Source organism: Nannobrachium achirus (assembly GCF_963921795.1).
Source record: "Nannobrachium achirus genome assembly, chromosome: 20".
NCBI lineage: Eukaryota > Metazoa > Chordata > Actinopteri > Myctophiformes > Myctophidae > Nannobrachium > Nannobrachium achirus.
This window is the reverse complement of record NC_137827.1, coordinates 58526051-58545914: the sequence shown is the minus strand read 5'-3', so window position 1 is coordinate 58545914 and position 19864 is coordinate 58526051. Positions and strand designations below refer to the sequence as shown.

The following is a 19864-nucleotide window of genomic DNA, read 5'->3' as shown; positions in this document are numbered from 1 at the left end:
TCAATGGAAAATGGTTAAAAACGTTCATGTGAACATATGGAAGGATCTTCCTCTTGCTCGGCAGTTGTCCACCCTCCATTCCCATTCAGCCCCCCTGCCTCTGACTCGGCCGACCATGCCTAGCCTAGATTCATGTTTCTTCTCATATAACTGTATTTAATTACCAGCAAGATGCCCTAAGGGCGAGAAGCGACCGACCTCACCCTAAAGAGCGAGGTCGCACACATGGGCGCGTGCACACCTCCACCTGGGTGACAGTATCAACAAATCAACAAATGAACAGACCTGGTGGCCAGATTTTCCCAAATATGGAGAGATGACTGATGTCTGACATCATAGAGGTCTGATGTCTTAGACTCGTATGTTGATATATGGGCTTAATATTGATGACATCAGGGATCTCCATATATAGGCATAAAAGGGACAGGGACGTGTATTGATGACAATCAGGGATCTCCAATTCTGTCGTGGCCATATATGGAGCGCGTCAAGTCATCGTCATTGTGATGCCAGAACAGGTCAGCTATAGACATTGAGCACTGACCTGTTCTGACATCACAATGATCGACCGGCCTTGTGGGGGCTGTTAAGTATGACATCATTTTGTAGGCAGAGGAGAATTTCTGCCCCCAGTTTCCGTGAATCTTTTTACTATTTTTACTATTTACACATTTTTCTTCTCTTTGTTGTTGAAAGGAAAGTGTTAGAATTATACTTTAGTCGTTATTTTTTAGTCGTTGTTTTTTGAAATAGCGAGGGACAGAAAATGCTCTGGGGGCAGATTCTCCTCTGCCTACAAAATGATGTCACGGCTTAAAAGCCCCATTGACTGTCTGACGGACAAGATCTGCAGGTTTTAAACTGCGACCTGCTACGGTCGCAATGATTTTAAAACTGAAAAGGTGGGTGTCCTGACCCCTAAAGCCCGTATCAGAGTGTACAGTGGAGAGCTCTCCACCGCAAATTTTAGGTGGAAAGCTTTCCACCGCAGAAAATAAATAAGTGCAAAATAAGTGCAGGACATCATAGTCACGGGGCCCACGGTGAAGTCCTCCCCCGCCTCCCTCTGGTTCAGACGCAAACTCCGTTCAGGTCGACCAATCAGTGAACGAGGTGTAGAGCCTGTCTGTCTGATAGTAAAAACAGAGAGATGTGTTGGGACTCGCGGTGTAAAGCTCTCCACCGCGAGGAATGACGTAACGTTGTAGTTTCATGACTCAAAAAGACTCGAAAAGACTACACCGCGGTGTAAAGCCTTCCACCGCCCAGGCGACTATGATGCCGGCTTAAAAGTGTCTCGCGCAGGGGATTCTGGGTAACCTTACCTGGGGTCTGGAGTTAAGACACCGCCACTTGAGAAGTTGTTCATCCTCCTCTAACTCCTGGTCTTTGGAGGGTTCAGGAGATGTTGCCCGGGGTGACCCCTCCTGGCCGGCGGAGAAAGAAACTGAAGCTGTCTCCATGGCTGGGTCAGAGACATTTGTCTCATTCTCCATGGCTGGGTCAGAGACATTTTTCTCATTCTCCATGGCTGGGTCAGAGACATTTGTCTCAATCTCCATGGCTGGGTCAGAGACATTTGTCTCATTCTCCATGGCTGGGTCAGAGACATTTGTCTCATTCTCCATGGCTGGGGCAGAGACATCTGGGCGGGGGCGAGGTAAGCTCCGTCTCAGACGCTTCTTCACTGACAAGAAGACCTGTCCGTCGTTGATGATAACTGCGTCTCGGTCGGCATGATACGTGGAGCCACGAGGGAGTACCGGCAAGGGTTTGGTGCGTTTGGAAGGCACGGCGAGGTCTTCCAGCATGCTGGCAGCCACTCTGTTGGAGGACACGAAAGACAAGGAAGGGCTCTGAGACGTCTTCCGCTTTCTGCTCACCTTGGAAGCCATGTGAACTTGTATGTCATCACAGCAGAGCGTGGCACCACCTTCACTTCGAATCTCAACCGGAGAAATGTACGTTACTTCAGGAGAGCCGCTGAGTTCTCCGGAGCTGTTGCTGACGGGCTCTGTGAATCCTATTTGCCGCAAAACACCTTCTGGGAATTTCATTAGAGGGATGGATTTCACCTCCGCCTCTTTGGGAACGTAGATCTCAATGCCGTTTTCAAATGAATCCATGATCGTCTCCGAACCCAGGATTACAGTGCAACTTGCTCTCGCCGAGATTGGTGGATTTAGTGATACACCGATCAGCTCATCTGATTGTCAGTGCTAGTTGTCAGAATACTTGGAGGCCTGTCTATGACATCAGTACTGTGACATCAGCACTATGATGTCAGCGGTGTGACGTCATGCATGTCCATATATGGGCAAATAGTTTTCCAGACAGACACACACAGACCCCAAACAGACTCGCGTCTGCAACGACACTTGCAATTTCCCAGAATTGCACCTTTCTAGTTTATTCTGTATCCTCATCAGTCCGCTCCATATATGGGCACAAATGGGGCATGTTCATATGGGCATATACATGACCAAAAATATGTAAAAAGGGCTGACAGTTAAAGAGATCCAGTTCTCCAGAGCCACAGATCCGACTGATATGCCCATATATGGTCATGTGCATATATATAGTGCTAACACACTTTTTTTATTCATTTGAATACTGAGAAAATAATCTTGCTTCTAAAATCGTGTTACTATGTTTAGATAGCGAGACAAAAGCAGGAACAAAGCCCCATATGGGAAGCGGGCTTGGCTTCCCATGAGGAGTGATACAGCTATTCAGATACATTTCAGAAGCTCTCAAACTCTGGGTTTCTATGTTGATGAGCATATGAGCTTTCTGAGTCTGCAGGAAGAGCATTGGGTGAAGACATTGGTAAAATCAACAAAAGGAGCAAATACATTCTCCGGCACAGGCACCTGCCGTGGAACTGCCGCAGCAGGCACAGGACAGGACCGGTAGTTCGACCGGCAGTCGCGCTGCATCGCCGGCAATACGACCGGCGGCCGCCGCACGGACCGACAGGTAGGACAGGCGGCCGCCGCACAGACCGGTAGTTAGACCGGCAGTCGGAATGCGTCGCCAGCAGTAGGACCGGCATCGCCGGTAATTTCCGCAGCAGCCAGGGTTAGGTTAGGGTTAATGTTAGGTTTAGGTATAGTTTTACTGAGGTTAGGGTTAGGGTTAAGGTTAGTTAGGGTTAGGTATAGTTTTACTAAGGTTAGGTTTAGGTACCGGTCCGGCACCTGCCGCAGTAGCTGTGCACAACTGAGCCCATCCGATATTTCCTGGCTGTACATAAATATGCACCAATGGCAGCAGTCTCAAAAGATATGGGATGGGAACCTTGTGAGGTCCGGTGAGCCCTGGAACAGGTTGTGGAACAGAGTAGTCAACGTGAATGATAATAGAATAACAAAGAATCTATTTAACTGGGACAGACAACAGAATGGACGATGGATAAAGGACATACAGTACGTGATAATGTTTTTCGAATAATTGAGTTAAAGATGTGTTCCTCAGAATAGACCAAGTTAATATTGTAACACTAAAGAAGATGCTTTTTAATCAAATCAAACATACACGGGCAGAAGAGATCTGGAGTAAACCAAAATTGCGAGAAATGTATGATTATTACACCGAAAACAATATTTTATTTAACTTCCAAAGATAGGAAAATCACTCTGTGAAGATCAATGAAATAGAAAATGAGTATAATTTTGTTCTGTATTGTCCCTGTTATTGCAGAGTCAGAGAAGAGTTGTTTGTTCTATGTTCATATGTTGGATATTGGTGACTCACAACGTATTAACTGTTTATTTGAACAACTTGTACTGTATTTACACTTGCAAACTACTTAGAGAAAGCCTGGGACTTGAGGAAAAAAGTGTTGTAGCCATTTATGACATCAGGGATCTCCATATTGAAACAGACAGATTATGTCCATATATGGGTATTCCCAAATATGGACTTGAAGACATCATGGATCTCCATATTGAAAGACACACTATGTCCATATATGGATATTCCCAGATATGGACTTAATATTAATGACATCAGGGATCTCCATATATGGGCATAAAAGGGACAGAATTTATTTGCAAGTGTGACTCGTGTGAGTCGTGTCGCTGCAACCACACTTGCAATTTCCAATTGCATTTTTCTTCTTGTGGTGTGTTTGTTGTGTGACAGGAGTGACACCGGGTCGGCGTCGGGTGGTGCTTCTGCTGCCCGCAATTCTCTCCCTGGCCAGCGGGGGGCTTATGATCGCCATGTCTCTCGTCCAGCAGATGGGGGCGCTGTGGTCTCTATTATCTGCAGGGCTGGTGGGACTCTCTGGAGGGACCACCTGTTTGTTTCTGAGGTAGAACACACACGCACACGCACACGCACACGCACACACACACACACACACACACACACACACACACACACACACACACACACACGTTTGTATGACTATACTTTTTAAGACATCAACATCTTAGGACGCCAATATTATGAATGCTAATTTTTACTGTAAGCTAAATCCCTCAAAATTTAGATTTATTACAGGCTCCATAATACGTATAATATTACAACACACTGTCTGTATGTGGCTGGCTTGCGCGAAGATATGCCCATATATGGACTAGACATTCGTGATGCGTTGCCAACGCAACAGAACGCATAGCCAGACACGTAACGCTAAGGCCATTACGTCACTGTTGCTCCATCCATCATCCAGGATGGCGCTGCTGCGCATGGTTCGCACTCTGGCATTACGAACCGTGAAAGACATAATAGGGCTCAACGACAACGCCAGGGCGTTCGGCACGACGGCCTTCCTGTGCCGGTTGGCACCACCACTGGGTCCGATGCCCAACGAGGGCATCATCGACCACGGAAATCTGGAATCGCTGGAGAAGTACCGCAGCTACACCCGCTATCTGAGACGAGCGCTGGAGGCGAACGACCAGGACGTGTGGTGGAAGACCTACCGGAAGCATGTGGAGCGGGAGGACCCTGAGCACGGCGTGCAGAGGGTGGACATCGGACTGCCGCCGCGCCGCCGCTCCTCCAGGACCACCGAGACCCGGGAGAGGAGGCGGGTCGTCAAGGCCAACAAGAGGGACGCGGAGCTGGAGAGGGCGACCCGCCTGCGAACCTTCAGGATCTGTTTGGATCGCGTGCAGGCCGCCTGGGAGAAGACCTGCGGTCCGTCGCACGTGCAGAAGTTGGCAGACCACTACGGCGTCTTCAGAGATCTGTTCCCCGACGCGTGTTTCCTGCCCGTTGTCCCGCTGCGGGTCGCCTACGGCTGGGAGGAGGGCGACGGCGGTTCTCGAGTGCATCACGGGAATCGTCTAACGCCCACAGAAGCCGCTTCTGCTCCCTGGGTCAGCTTCGAGGCGGAAGAGGGCTCTCTGTGGACGCTGCTGCTCACCTGTCCGGACGAGCACCTCCTGGACGGCAAGGGGGAGTACGTGCACTGGCTGGTGGGGAACATCCCCGGGGCGGCGGTGCGGTCGGGGGAGCCGCTGTGCGACTACCTCGCCCCCTTCCCCGCCCGAGGCACCGGCTCCCACCGCTACGTCTACGTGCTGTTCAAACAGGAGGCGCCCGTCGACTTCCGGGAGGACGCCAGGCGGCGGCCGTGCCGCTCGTTGGCGGAGCGCACGTTCAAGACGGTGGACTTCTATCGGAGGCACCAGGACGCCATGACGCCGGCCGGGCTGGCCTTCTTCCAGTGCCAGTGGGACGAGTCCGTGAGCGACACCTTCCACTGTACGCTCGGCGTGAAGGAACCGGTGTTTGAGTTCGTCCGGCCGCCCGTCTACCATCCTGCTCAGATCAAGTTCCCTCACAGACAGCCTCTCCGCTACCTGGACCGATACAGAGATGGAAAGGAGCACACCTATGGGATTTATTGAACAGAATAGAACAGACTTTATTTGCTATTTGCACAAAGGCATATAGGACATCTCGGAGCTCAGCTCCAAGAGTCATCCTACAATATGACATACAGTACATGCTACAATAGACAAATAAAATAAAGTACTACATACCGGTATTCAAAATAAAACAATCCTTCTACCACTTTTTGTGGTCACATGTTCAGATATTGGATTCTGATTGGCTTAAAACAGTGGTAAATCAGTCAACAACCTTGAGTTGGCTCATGGACCCCGCCCACTGTTGTGTTGCTTGCAAGTTACAACTGTGTTTTCTTTCATTTATATGGTAGAAGTGGTAGAAAAGCAATTTACCATTCGAGGGTCGTTTCAGGGTTGTTGTTTGCACAACCCTGAAACAGTTCTAAATCAACCAACAACCCACTCCCTCTCATGGTAAATGGCTTACATCTATGATACATTGAACTATGATTAGGAAACACAGGAAGTCTTGTTCTCCAACCTGTGGATCACATACTGACACAGATATGGAAATATGATTGACATATACTTCTGGTTTATGCAAAAAAATCACACATAGTGTGAAGTGAGTGGTGTTGTTTATGAGGTAATGACATTAAGCGGCCCGTGGGCGTACGCCCCATGGGCATACAACAAACTTTGAGCGTTTCGTGCCAAGATGTAGGCCAGATATAGGCCACGCTTCGGGACGCTTTGTCTGGTACGCTTCGTCCCGGACGAGGCCAGATGTTGGAGCTTAGCTCCGCTCCAAAGGACAAACATGAAACAACCACCTGGAAACGCTTTGTGTCACCTTATCAGCCCAAATATGGACATGCCTGTCATCGGCACAAATCGGCACGTCACCTGCACATATGTGGCGATACTTGTGGGTGTGTCTGCCCAAATTATACCCATATATGGGAATCTCTGCGGTCAGTGCCAACTGACATTGTGCAACGTTTTTTGTTTAGCGAATGATATCTCCCATATGTGGAGCTCCGCGATGACAGAAAGACAGAGAGGGAGAGAAAGGGGAGACTAGTTCTCAACTTTTATGAGGCCGGAATTACAAACTCTCTGTAACAGTGGTTCTCAAAGTGGAGTGGTGCCAACCGGCACAGGGGGTCTACAGCATGATATATCATCACAAGAATTTTAACCACTTTAAGTTTTATACTTGTTATTCAAAAACAGCTGAAGATTTTGATGATTTTCAAACTAATCTTGCACAAAAGTCTTTCCTGTTCCCTGGCACAAAATATTTTGAGTTGGGGTCTGTGGCCACATACATACTGTACAGATGGGCCATTTCAATTCTTCTGTGTTTACTGCTATTTTCCTGAAAACGTTAACATTTGTCAGGAACACATGTGGAAACAGGTTTATTTCCCTGTTTTTCCTTTCTATTTTTTTATGGAGAATGGAACTTATTTTTGCAGAAACTCGCAAACGTCAATAAACCACTAAATTCCCATTGAAAAGCAGATTTAAACTTTGAAGTCAGAGAAGGTCATAAAAATTGTAAAAATAGCTCTATCTGGGGCGTCCGGTGGCCTACTGGTCAAGGCGCATACCACATGGGCACCGCCACATAGGCATGGTTGCCGCGGCGTCGCCGGTTCGATTCCCGACCCGGACGACCTTTGCCGCATGTCATTCCCCATCTCTCTCCCCATTTCCTGTCAGTCTACTGTCCTATCAATAAAGGCAAAAGCCCAAAAACAAATCTTTAAAAAAAAAGAAATAGCTGTATCTCCTTTTGCACAAAGTAGTGCAATGCAAGACAGAGGGCGCCAGATCCCTTTGAGTCACACCCTACAGCTACTTCCTGTTCATCCACAGAGCATTGATTCTACTTGTTTTCTCCATTAGATTTAAGTGCTTTCTTTTCACTTTTTTCAACTTTTATTATTTTTCAAAATACATTTTATTTATCTGCCTCATCTTTTTGAAGCGGTGAACGACGCTTCCAAGGAGTGGCTTTGTGTGTCCCGTTCATGTCCATATATGGTCATTCCAGTGCAGAATGAACAGGTTTTATCTGTCCCGTACATGTGTGTCCCATTCATGTCCATATATGGTCCTTCCAGTCCAGAATGAACAGGTTTTATCTGTCCCGTACATGTGTGTCCCATTCATGTCCATATATGGTAATTCCAGTCCAGAATGAACAGGTTTTATCTGTCCCGTACGTCCAGAATATGTGTGTAACGTCCGTCCCGGTCTGATGATTGGATGATTAAAAATGTCCTTTGAGGATTGGTCAAGCTTCACATGACAATTCGGCCCTCCAGATAAAATAATTCATTCATTCAGAATTGGAAGAATGTATAGATCACAGAGTTCATAGCTCTAGAACACATAGAATGAAAGTTCACCGCTTCACTTCGAACCGAGGTTTGATTTTTACCATCCCAAGTAATAAAAGTTGAAAAAAGTGAAAAGAAATCTAATGGAGAAAACGACTAGAATCAATGCTCTGTGGATGAACAGGAAGTAGTGGTAAGGTGTCACTCAAAGGGATTTGGCGCCCTCTATCTTGCATTGCACTACTTTGTGCAAAAGGGGCATATAAGCTCAATTGCAAATCCCCTGAAAATCTACTGTCTTGCGGGGCGTGTGACGTTTTGAAATGGCACATCTGTACATAGTCGTTTAAGTTTGTTTGACCAGTAAAGGTTAGTGTATCATTGGAACGTTGTGTTAGAGACACTGTGTCTTGGGAGCCAGCATGATGAAACTACACTATAATGTAATCAGAGGAAACACCCAATGTGTCCCGACCTGACCCGCCGACCCCAATAAACCGCTTTCATGTCCAATATTTGTCTCCGAATGTGGCCTAGGTCAGACAAACACACACGCACGCACGCACGCACGCCCGCACACACGCACGCGCACACGCACGCACGCACGCACGCGCACACGCACGCACACACACACACACACACACACACACACACACACACACACACACACACACACACACACACACACACGCATGCAGGCACACACTCGCACATGCATGCACGCACACACACACACAGAAACACACACAGAGTACATATACAGGCTTCGGATTGGCCTACCCTGTCACTGTGGTAACAGGCCATTTATCAATGTTATTGAAAATACCAATCTCTCTCTCTCTTTCTCTCTCTCTCTCTCTGTCTCTCTGTCTCTCTGTGTGTGTGTGTGTGTGTGTGTGTGTGTGTGTGTGTGTGTGTGTGTGTGTCTCTCTCTCTCTCTCTCTCTCTCTCTCTCTCTCTCTCTATCTCTGTCTCTCTCTCTCTCTATCTCTGTCTCTCTCTCTCTCTGTCTCTCTCTCTCTCTCTCTCTCTCTCTCTCTCTCTCTCTCTCTCTCTCTCTGTCTGTCTGTCTGTCTGTCTGTCTGTCTGTCTGTCTGTCTGTCTGTCTGTCTGTCTGTCTGTGTCTCTCTCTCGCTCTCTCTCTCTCTCTCTCTCTCTCTCTATGTCTCTCTATCAGTTCATTCAGCTACATAGCAGACCTCACGGCCGGTAAAGGAGGAGTGAACAGAACCCTGCGCATGGCCATCGCCGAGGCCATGATCTATGTGGGCGGTACTGTCGGCTACCTGCTGGGTAAAATGTGTTCACATTTCATTATTTCATATACATGTTGAAGACACTCTGGATGAAGGTTTGGAGGGATCAAAACGGCATGTCAATGCTTGAATAAAATGTATGCTGCTGAGCAAGAGCAGTTTGTGGGATTTTTCCTCATCTTTTTTTTTCTTTTTTTTTTATTATAATTTGATGAACCCTTACAACAGGGATTGACACTAACGGTTGCTCGACTGCCCGGGGCAAGTAAAAAAAGAGGTCGGGCAGGTGAAGTTTGCTGCTGGGTTGCCCGACAGGGCAAGTGCACATTTTGAGTTACACTAATGAGATCTGTGCCTTCTTGAACGAGGCTAGTGTTCCGTCTCTCTATCTCACTCTCGCTCCCCCCCTCCCAATTCCATCCCCCCGCCTCCACAGACACACACACACACACACACTGAACGAACGTGCAACCAGTGGCTCCTCATAGACTGTAAAAGCAGTGGCTACGTGAGCTAGCAGTCGAAAAAGCTAATCTACAAGGCGTGCAAACTCACATTATGCTAAAGCATGGCCAGATTAATGCACACGCTTTACGGTGGGGAGAAAGTGAAAGAAGACAGAACTATTCCCGTAAAAGTGGCAAAATCTATAGCAAAGGCTGCTGAAGGAGAGCTCCAGCGCTAAAGCGCTAAAAATGTCCGCGAATCGTCTATTTTCCGTGCGAAGCGTCTAATATTTCCGTGCTATCAACTCCCTGTTGGTAGCCAGCCACACACATCCACACTATTGCGCTACATAATGCATTTAATCAAGAGCAGCATGTATGTCGCTGTGTCCACTGTAGTCTGCATGTTAGCGTTCTGTGTACATCTCCGACTTGTCTGCTGTCCAGTGTTGCCAGGTTTTGTTTGTGAGAGAGAAACAAGCAAACAAGTGTGTGTGTGTGTGTGTGTGGTGGTGGTGGTGGTGGGGGGGGGGCAAGTGGCCAAGACCTGAGGGCAAGTAGATCATGACCTGTACTTGCCCGACGGGCAAGTGCCTCTGAGACCTTAGTGTCAACCCCTGCCTTACAACCTCACCCGTTCACTCAGATCAGCCAACACAGGGATGCAGACAGAACCCTCGCTATAAAACCCCAGGACAAAAATCCACTCATCCTAGACAATTTGCCCTCCTGGCCCCCAAACGGTGGAATAAACTCCCTGTCGCACTTAGAACTACAGACTCACTCCCTAGCTTCCATTAGAACTACAGACTCACTCCCTAGCTTCCATTAGAACTACAGACTCACTCCCTAGCCTCCATTAGAACTACAGACTCACTCCCTAGCTTCCATTAGAACTACAGACTCACTCCCTAGCTTCCATTAGAACTACAGACTCACTCCCTAGCTTCCACCGTGGACTGAAGACTCACCTCTTCAGACTCCACCTAAACCCATAGCACTACTGTAACACTCCCCCTTCCCTCAATGACCATACATGAAGCTAGATAGCATTTTTTGGTTTTAGAAATGTATTTTTACTGATTAGGTGCGTGGGCTACCTATGTTATTGTCTTTCTAGATTCATATTCCTATACATTTGTTGTATTGCTGTTGATGTACCGACATATTGCTTATTATTATATTGATGTATTACCTGCTTATTGTAAGTCGCTGTGGATTTAAAGCATCTGCTAAATGCCTAAATTGTAATTGTAAATTGTACATTTGCCTTTCGTTGTCAGAGGATGGCCAGCGCCCAGTTGTCTGATCTTTCCCACCTTCAATAGACTTCCATGAAGTATAATTTCACTGTTTGCATAATTATTTTATTTTAGCTACATTTTAAATGGTAACATTTTTGCAGCAGATTTTAGCAGTTAATTCAATGGACTTTTTCTGTAACCTTTTCTGACCCCAAAAGTCCATTGAGTTCGATGGACCTTTTCCTGTAACCATTTATGTAACCCCAAACCCCCCAAATTCCATTGAGGTCAATGGTAGAGTGGTACAAGCTTGAGGATTGGTTAAAGGCCCACTTCACCTCTGGGACAACCAGATCTTATTTCATTGTGACACGATCAGTTATTTTTTGTGTTCAATCTGTGTTTTGAGATATTTTAGTATTTCAGCATGACTAGTGATGCACCTCTCCCTGTGAAATAACCATGTCTAGTTAGCGCTTGTAGACCCGCTATTTTCAGGGCACGACCCCGCACTCTTAAGCTACTGAAGATGTGGCGTATACGACATGGATTTCTACGCAGAGGACGAACTCTTTGTCAGAATTCGGAAAAAGGCAATTCTCCTGAATGCTGCCTTCGAATGCTGCCTTCGCCTATACACACACACACACACACACACACACACACACACACACACACACACACACACACACACACACACACACACACACAGGTTTGCAATTGCTACTTTGTGGGGACATTACACATAGTCTACTATATTTGTGGGGACATTCCATTCATTTTTATGCAAGTCCTGTGGCCTTACCCTAACCTCTATCCCTAAACCTAACCCCTAACCCTAACCCTAACCCTAACCCTAACCCTAACCCTAACCCTTAACCTAACCCCTAAACCTAACCCTTACCTTGTGGGACACTAAAATTTGTCCCCACAAGGTCTTTTTCTCCGATTGTACTATCTTTGTGGGCACCTGTGGGCCCCCACAAAGATAGTATTGCAAGCCCCCCCCCCACACACACACACACACACACACACACACACACACACACACACACACACACACACACACACACACACACACACACATATATATATGTATGTATATAATCCTATTAAACACATATACTATTCATCATATCCCTGCTGTAGCCAATACAACTACAGTATAACAGTCATTAATCATTTAACAATCACGTTCATTTACCGTTCTACAATTGGGTTACTGGCCTTATTATTTAATACAAGCTAACGGTTGGTTGATTTAATTTGGTCACAGTACAGGCGCTGTCAAGAATATATTGAATGCATCTAAATCAGTGGTTCTCAGCATTTTCTGGATGACGATTGTGGCCCTCTTGGTTCTCATTTCCCTCTTGCCAGTGGTTCTCAACCGATCGGTTGGGGAACTCCATGGGGGTCCCCAAATTATTTTGGTGGGTCCCCCGATGATTAACTTAATGTGTAACATTGTTTTCTCACTCAACAGTACACACAGAGGGTATCTGCACATTTCTAAAGTGCCAATTTAAGGAATTTTTAATGCCTCTAAAATGACAATTTAAACATCTTAACTCTTATTGTGCCGATCCCGAACAAGTTCGGCTTTATTTCAATCCAATACAATTTTTTTTCTATTATTTTACTTACCCTGAGCTGCTTGTAGAGTCGTGGGTGGTCCTGGCTCGTCCTACGCTTTCCAGCGAGCCCTTTTACATGGTCCGACGATATATTCCATTAAAAATGGTTTAAAATACATTTTTGAGCCCCCCAATGTTCACCGAATGTTCGGCGCCGCCGGCGGTACGACGTCCAGTGTGCCGATCCCGAATTAATGCAGCTTTTTTAATGAAATGAATAAAATGATCCGAGGCCTACTGAAGCCCCGGCCTAAATTTTCCATCCAGTGACCGAGATCCGGCCGCCCCCCCGGCCGGCCGTAAACGAGTAACGCCGCCGTGAATCGCCGCCGAATCCAATGCAAACCCACATCTTTGAAGGTCATTTTCTCTGGATTGTGTTTTTAGGGAGGCGGCGCGAGGTTTATTTACGGCGAAATCGCCGAAAAATTATCTTTTAAATGAGAAAAAGCTAATAGCTATTTTGTAGCCATTTTCATCCGGGACCTTTTCATGACGTGCACGAACGTGAGCACGCGCGTCACTGCAATGTGAGTCCCCGGATGCTAATACGCTCGCCTATGGGAGATACCCTGGCATTCTTTGGCGCCCTCTAGGGGCTGGCACTGGAAGGGTTAAATTATCAAATATTAGAGGCAGAAAATGTGAAAATAGCAGATCTACAACGATCTACAGATTTACAACGCCTCGCGTTGCGAGGCGTTGTGAGCATGTAGATCTGCTATTTTCACAATAGAACCGTGTTATACAAAATGTAATGCCTCAACTCTTAGGGTGTGGGATCCCCAGTAAAACTATGATTATTTTGGGGGTCGCAGCCTGAAAAGGTTGAGAACCACTGGTGTATATTACAGGAGGTTTACTGTACTGTGTATTGTATATTACAGGAGGTTTACTGTACTGTATATTGTACATTACAGGAGGATATCTGGAACAACACACTGGTTTACTGTCAACGTTCGTTTGCTTCTGCTGTTGCCACTTCCTGGCCATCGTCTACAACCTGGTTTGGTTGAGAGACCCCGCCCCTGCACCACTGACCACACCCCCAGACCAGGTAGGTCCTCCTACTGTCATCCTACTGTTATCCTACTGTTAAGACCAGCTAAACCCACCAGGCTTGAGTTAAGACCCGCCTCGCGGAAACGCGAGAACTTCCAGGAGTGGCTGAAATCCTTGCCGGACACATGGAAGGTGGATAAAGTCAGACCTAGTAAAGGCATGAAGACAATTGCGGTATCCTGTGAAACCATATCTCACATATTTGTGTACTTATTGTACGGATCATTTGTACCCCGAACTGCTGTTATTTGTCTGTCTGTCTGCCTGTCCCCCACGGCACCAAAAGAGCCGATTTGCATTCACCTGGGGGCAACAGTCACAGGCTACTGTCTTTGTGTAGGAATGTCCCCTGCTGTGTTCTATTGATAAGGTGTTTTCAGTCAACAAAGGCCTTCGGGCCACAGGCCCCTTCGGCCACCATATGGTAAACCTAATCTCACCCCTGAATCAACATGTCTGTCTCGGCTAACTCTGAGAGAGTATAAAGAAAGCCCAAATTGTTGTATGAAGGGTCTTCTCCGCCGGAAGCCGTGAGGCTGATGGTCGGCTCTGTGCTGTGGCTCCCTACATCTATACAATAAACCTGGAATCATCTCAACATCTTTGCCTGTCTGTTCCTGATTGCCTGCTACTCTGTTTCTTAACATCTCCTCTCCAAGCAACAAAGTTGAGTAAATAGGTGAACTCATAGACTCTAAGATACGTCATAAAATAGTGGGGCTCTAATATGGGTACTAATCTACGCCAGGTATTTTTCCTGTGGTGAGTTTTCTATTTTGGCTTACTATGAAGGCAGGATTTTTATTTGTGCGTCGTTTTTGTCAAAGGACTCGGGACCGTGTACGAGCTGTGTGTTTTTTCCTATTTTTCCTCTTTGTTGCGTACGACGGAGGAAGTTTTTTTTTTTGAGGAAGCAAATGAACAGGGGGACCATTAATCGGAGTCCCTATACTAGATCTTAAAGGCATATTTGCCACGAAATTTGGTGATTATTTTCTATTTGCGGCCTAAATTCTGCGTTTCTTGGAAGAGGTATTACAGGACTGCACCGGATATAACGTAGAGTGTGGGTACGCGGGTCATAGCTTCTTGTGGTTTTATTACTTTTTTATTACGTATGAATGATTCTGGGAATGGCCTGCGTTTAAAGGGACCAGGCATTACTCAGAGTATGTTCGGTTCATTATTATGCTATTTGACCCAGCAGTGATCGTAATTTGTTCTTCCCGAACAAAGGGGTCACTTTTCTCAAATTCCGTTGGTATGGTGTGGTACACTGTTATTTCTCAACTTTGAAGCACAGTGTTTTTAGGTAAAATGGATTTGATCTAATATTTCTTAAATTGTCAGTAGTGAAAACACATCAAAAAGGTTCTGTTTTAGACACAATTATTAGGCATACGTCAGGTTTCTGTGATGTTGAAGGTATTTCAGTGCAAACGGGATAAGCCAGTTGGTGGTGTTAATACACAAGTATGCCAAGTACAAATTCACGTTTTTTTCTGAAGTATTGATTGTCACGTCTTGTCTCTTTTTATTTTTGTCTGAATATGGTCAAATAAGTGTTAAAGTTCATTATTTGGCATTCATTCGATTTAGGAAAGCCAATAAGCTATTATCAACAAGTGTTTGTATGTACTTGTGTACCATTGTAAACCACCATTTCTAGATTGTGTAACTGGTTATAATTGTGCAATTAATTTGCAATGGAGTGGAATAAAGCCTGAAAAGGACACCCGTATTGGGTTAACTGATTCAGTTTAACTCAAGCAAAGTAATGATGGTATGGCCTGTCCACATCATACAATGTTACAAACGAGATAAGGGTTAAAACCCATTCATTAAATCTAAGCCTTGCCTTTCATTTCAGTGATTTTGGGCATGTCTGAACAGTACTCTTTTGAAATCGAGCCCTTGTTTATGTCATCGGGCCCTTGTTTATGTCACAAAGGGGCTCATTTCCTATTGGGCCCCCTCAAGAAGCGGGCGGTACTTTTTGGGAGGCTATATTCTATTGAGACTATATATATGAGGTGGAACCATGAGATAAAGTGGTACTAAAATTGGCTTGAATCGTTGAATCGTGTATCGTTTCAATTTTAGCCCAAAGACAGCGGTATAAAACCGTATTATGGACCATATATATTTTTGAAACACTTCAATCTACCCTGACACATGGTGAGCTTGTAGATCGGCTATTTGAACTATTTAAAAATGTTTTTCAAAATAGTAAAAAAGAAAAAGTAAAAACAAGCAAAGAAGTTTAGGGCATCGACGAAATAGAGCACTATAACTTTATGGTTCAGCTGACCGTCCTGCTATGGGATGGAAACTCTGCATGACTAGGGATGGAGCATGTTAATTTTTATCGATAATGAGCACCTTATCGATCTTGCTTATTGAGCCGGGCTTTTATCGAGCCCACTATTGAGTGTTTTCTAATACGAGAGACGACAAATTTGTTTTACTTGTGAGTGACTGCATGTGTGGCCACAATCATATTTTAGCTTATCATTAAAACAACCATTCATTGTGCAATAAATGTTAAATGGTTGTATTATGAATAGCACTAATTACTTTACAATCTCCATGTATTTTCAGCTCTTTACAAACAGAAAATGCATATTAATTTAGCCAAAATATTTCACTACATTGATTTCCTAACAGACAGAAGGCAAGTGACCTTTTATTTTGGGACAGTAATATCAGGAGCGTGTCGCTGTTACTACACGTCATCTTTTTGACACCCGACTCTAACCCTCACCCTAACCCTAACCTCTGTGGAGTGAGTCGTTAACCCTCCGGTCGAAATGATGGCCGGGCGTTCGAAAGAGCGCGATTTTACCAGTAATATCGAGGAAACTGTTAGCCAATAAAATATTCATGAATTCAAGTCTCCGTGGGGTGAGTAATTGATAGGAAATAAGTCGTTTTGGGGGTGAACTATCCCTTTTAGGTACGGCACTTGAGTAAATCTACTTAGTTACTTTACACCGCCGATTGCACCCAAACCAGCGACAGTTTCAATCTAGTGAGTGTTGGAGCGCCGCTGATCCTCGCTGAATGCCAACGAGCGCCGTGGCCTCAGGCTGTATACCTGGGAAGAGGCTGATAAAATGTGGCTCGTTTATTCAGCCACAGCTCGTCCTGCGCTGACATCAAATATTCACCTTTCTGTGCTCCGGTAAAGAAGCCACGCAGACAGCGAGGGCAGAACCAGCAGAGTCAATTTAACTCCCAATCATAACTTTTTGCACAAGCCTTTTTAAGTTCGTATTTTATTTCATCAAACACTTTATCAATAGTTATATGAATCTTGCCTGCAACCGAATTAAAGGGATAGTTCAGCCAAACAATTACTTTGTTTTCTATCGCCCCCATTCATGGATAAATATTGCTTTTGTCGCATATGAGCCAATAATGTTATGACCGGCAGTGGTTCCATATGGAGACGAAATGAGTCTCCTTTGTTCCCTCTATGGAGACACAAAGAGCCTCCTCAAATTATTGGCTTAGGAATTTGAAAAAAATAAATAAATGGATTACTCACCCCATGAATAAAGTCTCGATTGGGTCAGTGATCGATAGAAAGATTGTCATTATGTTTGTATGTGGCCACACCCACCTGTTCATTAAAGAGGTGGTAAGAGGTGGTGCCATAGTTTTGTACTTTTTTCTAGTTTTCATGTGTCTAGGAGGTTGACAGTACTTCATTAGACCCCTTGGTGTGGTTGTTATGAGCAATTATGTATTCCCTTTGTATTTTGGATTTCTTTCTCAAGGCTGCCACCTTGTGGGTCAAAGGTGCCGATCCAAAAACACATCATGACATCATATAATAATCCCCTCCCCTTTTACCATTCACCCAACACTGTGGGTGTGGCTAACTTCAGCTGGGTCACCACCCACCTGACAACCAGGCATACTTAATGAACTGGTGGGTGTGGCCACAAACACATTTTAACTCTTTCTGTACACAAGTGTTGCCGTATATGGTTAAAAGGGGAGGGGATGATTTTTATGTCATTAAATCTGTGTATTTCAACTGGGTCTTTTGACTCAGAGGCTTTCAGCTTTCAGGAAGTAACCACAAATACACAGGGAAGACATCTGTGCATATTATAACCACACCTGGGGGTCTATTAAAGTAATGTTAACTCCATAGACACATACAAAACAGAAAAAGTACAAAACTATGGCACCACCTCTTTAATAACAAGAACTTGTAATACCGAGGTACCGGATCCATTGGAACACGGCTTATTTATTCTTTCCCTTCCATTTCCCGAAAAGAAATAACCGTGTTGGACATACAAGGTTTCCACCCGACAGCCACAATTTAAACGATCCCTCAGGTGGTAGATTTATAATAAATTATGGGGCCCCATAAATGAGTTGCACATTATAATTCTCTGAGGAAAATATGTGGGCAAAAGTGTGAGAGTGTGTGTGTGTGTGTGTGTGTGTGTGTGTGTGTGTGTGTGTGTGTGTGTGCGCGCGTGCGTGCGTGCGTGCGCGTCCGTGCTTTTGACACTTAATTCATTTGCTCATACATTTATCTTCATAATGATATTTTGTGACTCTTTGCTGCCTCCTGAGCAGATTCATGTTTAACTGTGACCACAGCATTTCAGCGATGTCAGGACGTTCAAATAATGTGAAAATCTATTCTATTAAAGTTCTGCTGGTCAAGTTTTTAATTATAATAATAACTGTGTGTGTGTGTGTGTGTGTGTGTGTGCGCGCGCGCGCCATGTGTCTGTGTGTGTTGCGTGCACACTCACACACGCGTGCGCGTTTGTGTAATAATCCAGAGCCGAAACTCACAAGGTTGAAACTTTAGTAAATGTACTTAGTTAATTTCCACCATTGCAGACTGATTGTCAGTGGAAAGTGCAGAGATTGTTTTGACCTCTCAGGAATATAGTGCTGCCTCTTCTTTACAGATAGGATATGCCTGCACAAGGCATTGTCAGTCGTCCCCGGCCCGTTTTTGAAAATGTGGCCCCCTGAACAATTTAGTTGAATGCCCCTGGCCTAAACATTCGCTTTGTACAGTTGTGCCATTCCAAAACATCAGGCATTCCTCTACCATTCCTGCATTTTTACTGGAAATACTTGTTTTCCCAAGGCCAAGGATTAGGGTTTGGCCGAATTGTCAAATATCAGAGGCAAAAATTTTAGAGGCAGAACGTTGTGAGCATGTAGACCTGCAATTTTCACAATAGAACCGTGTTATACAAAATGTAATGCCTCAACTCTTACTGCTCGGCAGTGCTATAAGCCACACCTGAATATAAGCCGCACCAGCTAAATAAAAAAATAAATAAAAAAGTTTACAAATATAAGCCGCATCTGACTATAACCTGCAGGTGTCCCTCCTGCTTCCCGCTAGAGCACCCCTGGTGGCCATTAGCTGTATAAATATATATATATATATATATATATATATATACATATATATATATATATATATATATATATATATATATATATATATATATATATATAAATCCTTCTTAAAGACAATTGTAAAACAAACTAACTGGCCATTAGCTGTAAAAAAATCTTTATATAAGCCACAGGGTTCAAAACATGGGAAGCTGCGGCTTATAGTCCGGCAATTACGGTATTTTGGGGGTTGCGGCCTGAAAAGGTTGAGAATCACTTCTCTACCATATTGGATCAAAATTACATATAAAAAAGTTACTTTGTTCCACTTTAAGCGGTTAATTCGTGAATGTATTTTTGTGAGTCAGGGTCCCGGGAAAAGACACAGAATTTCTCTTTTGGATCGCGAGCTGGAAAACATAGTGAAAAGCCCTGAGAGTCGCACAAGGGTCTGATTCTGTCTGAGTGCCCTAGGCAGACAGCACAGTCCTCTCTGTTAATTAACTCTGAGTGCAAAATGGACCCACGAGGCAATGCCTTCACCGTCTAAAGAAATCCATTAAATACAATCTTCAGCCTACAGTATAATAATTGCTCCCTTTTCCAGGCGGTTACTCGTTACTGGCACTATCCAGATGTCAGACGTGGACGGCTGCGGGTGATATTG

At 45.0% G+C, this 19864-nt stretch overlaps 2 protein-coding genes across 2 annotated transcripts in view; both read left to right on the top strand.

Annotated features, from left to right (window-relative positions):
* Positions 1-19864, top strand: part of LOC308306273 (proton-coupled folate transporter) — a gene marked incomplete at both ends in the record, with an annotated part of 161396 nt that overhangs the window by 26862 nt on the left and 114670 nt on the right. The window contains 3 exons of the mRNA XM_080751173.1: positions 4147-4318; positions 9339-9454; positions 13665-13801. Coding sequence (XP_080607299.1) covers positions 4147-4318; positions 9339-9454; positions 13665-13801 — 425 coding nt within the window. The remainder of the gene's footprint in view (positions 1-4146; positions 4319-9338; positions 9455-13664; positions 13802-19864) is intronic.
* Positions 4683-5867, top strand: LOC308305468 (large ribosomal subunit protein mL38-like; the record flags this gene model as incomplete). The annotated part of the gene is made up of 1 exon (XM_080750264.1): positions 4683-5867. One exon carries the CDS (start codon positions 4683-4685, stop codon positions 5865-5867), a length of 1185 nt encoding a protein of 394 aa, XP_080606390.1.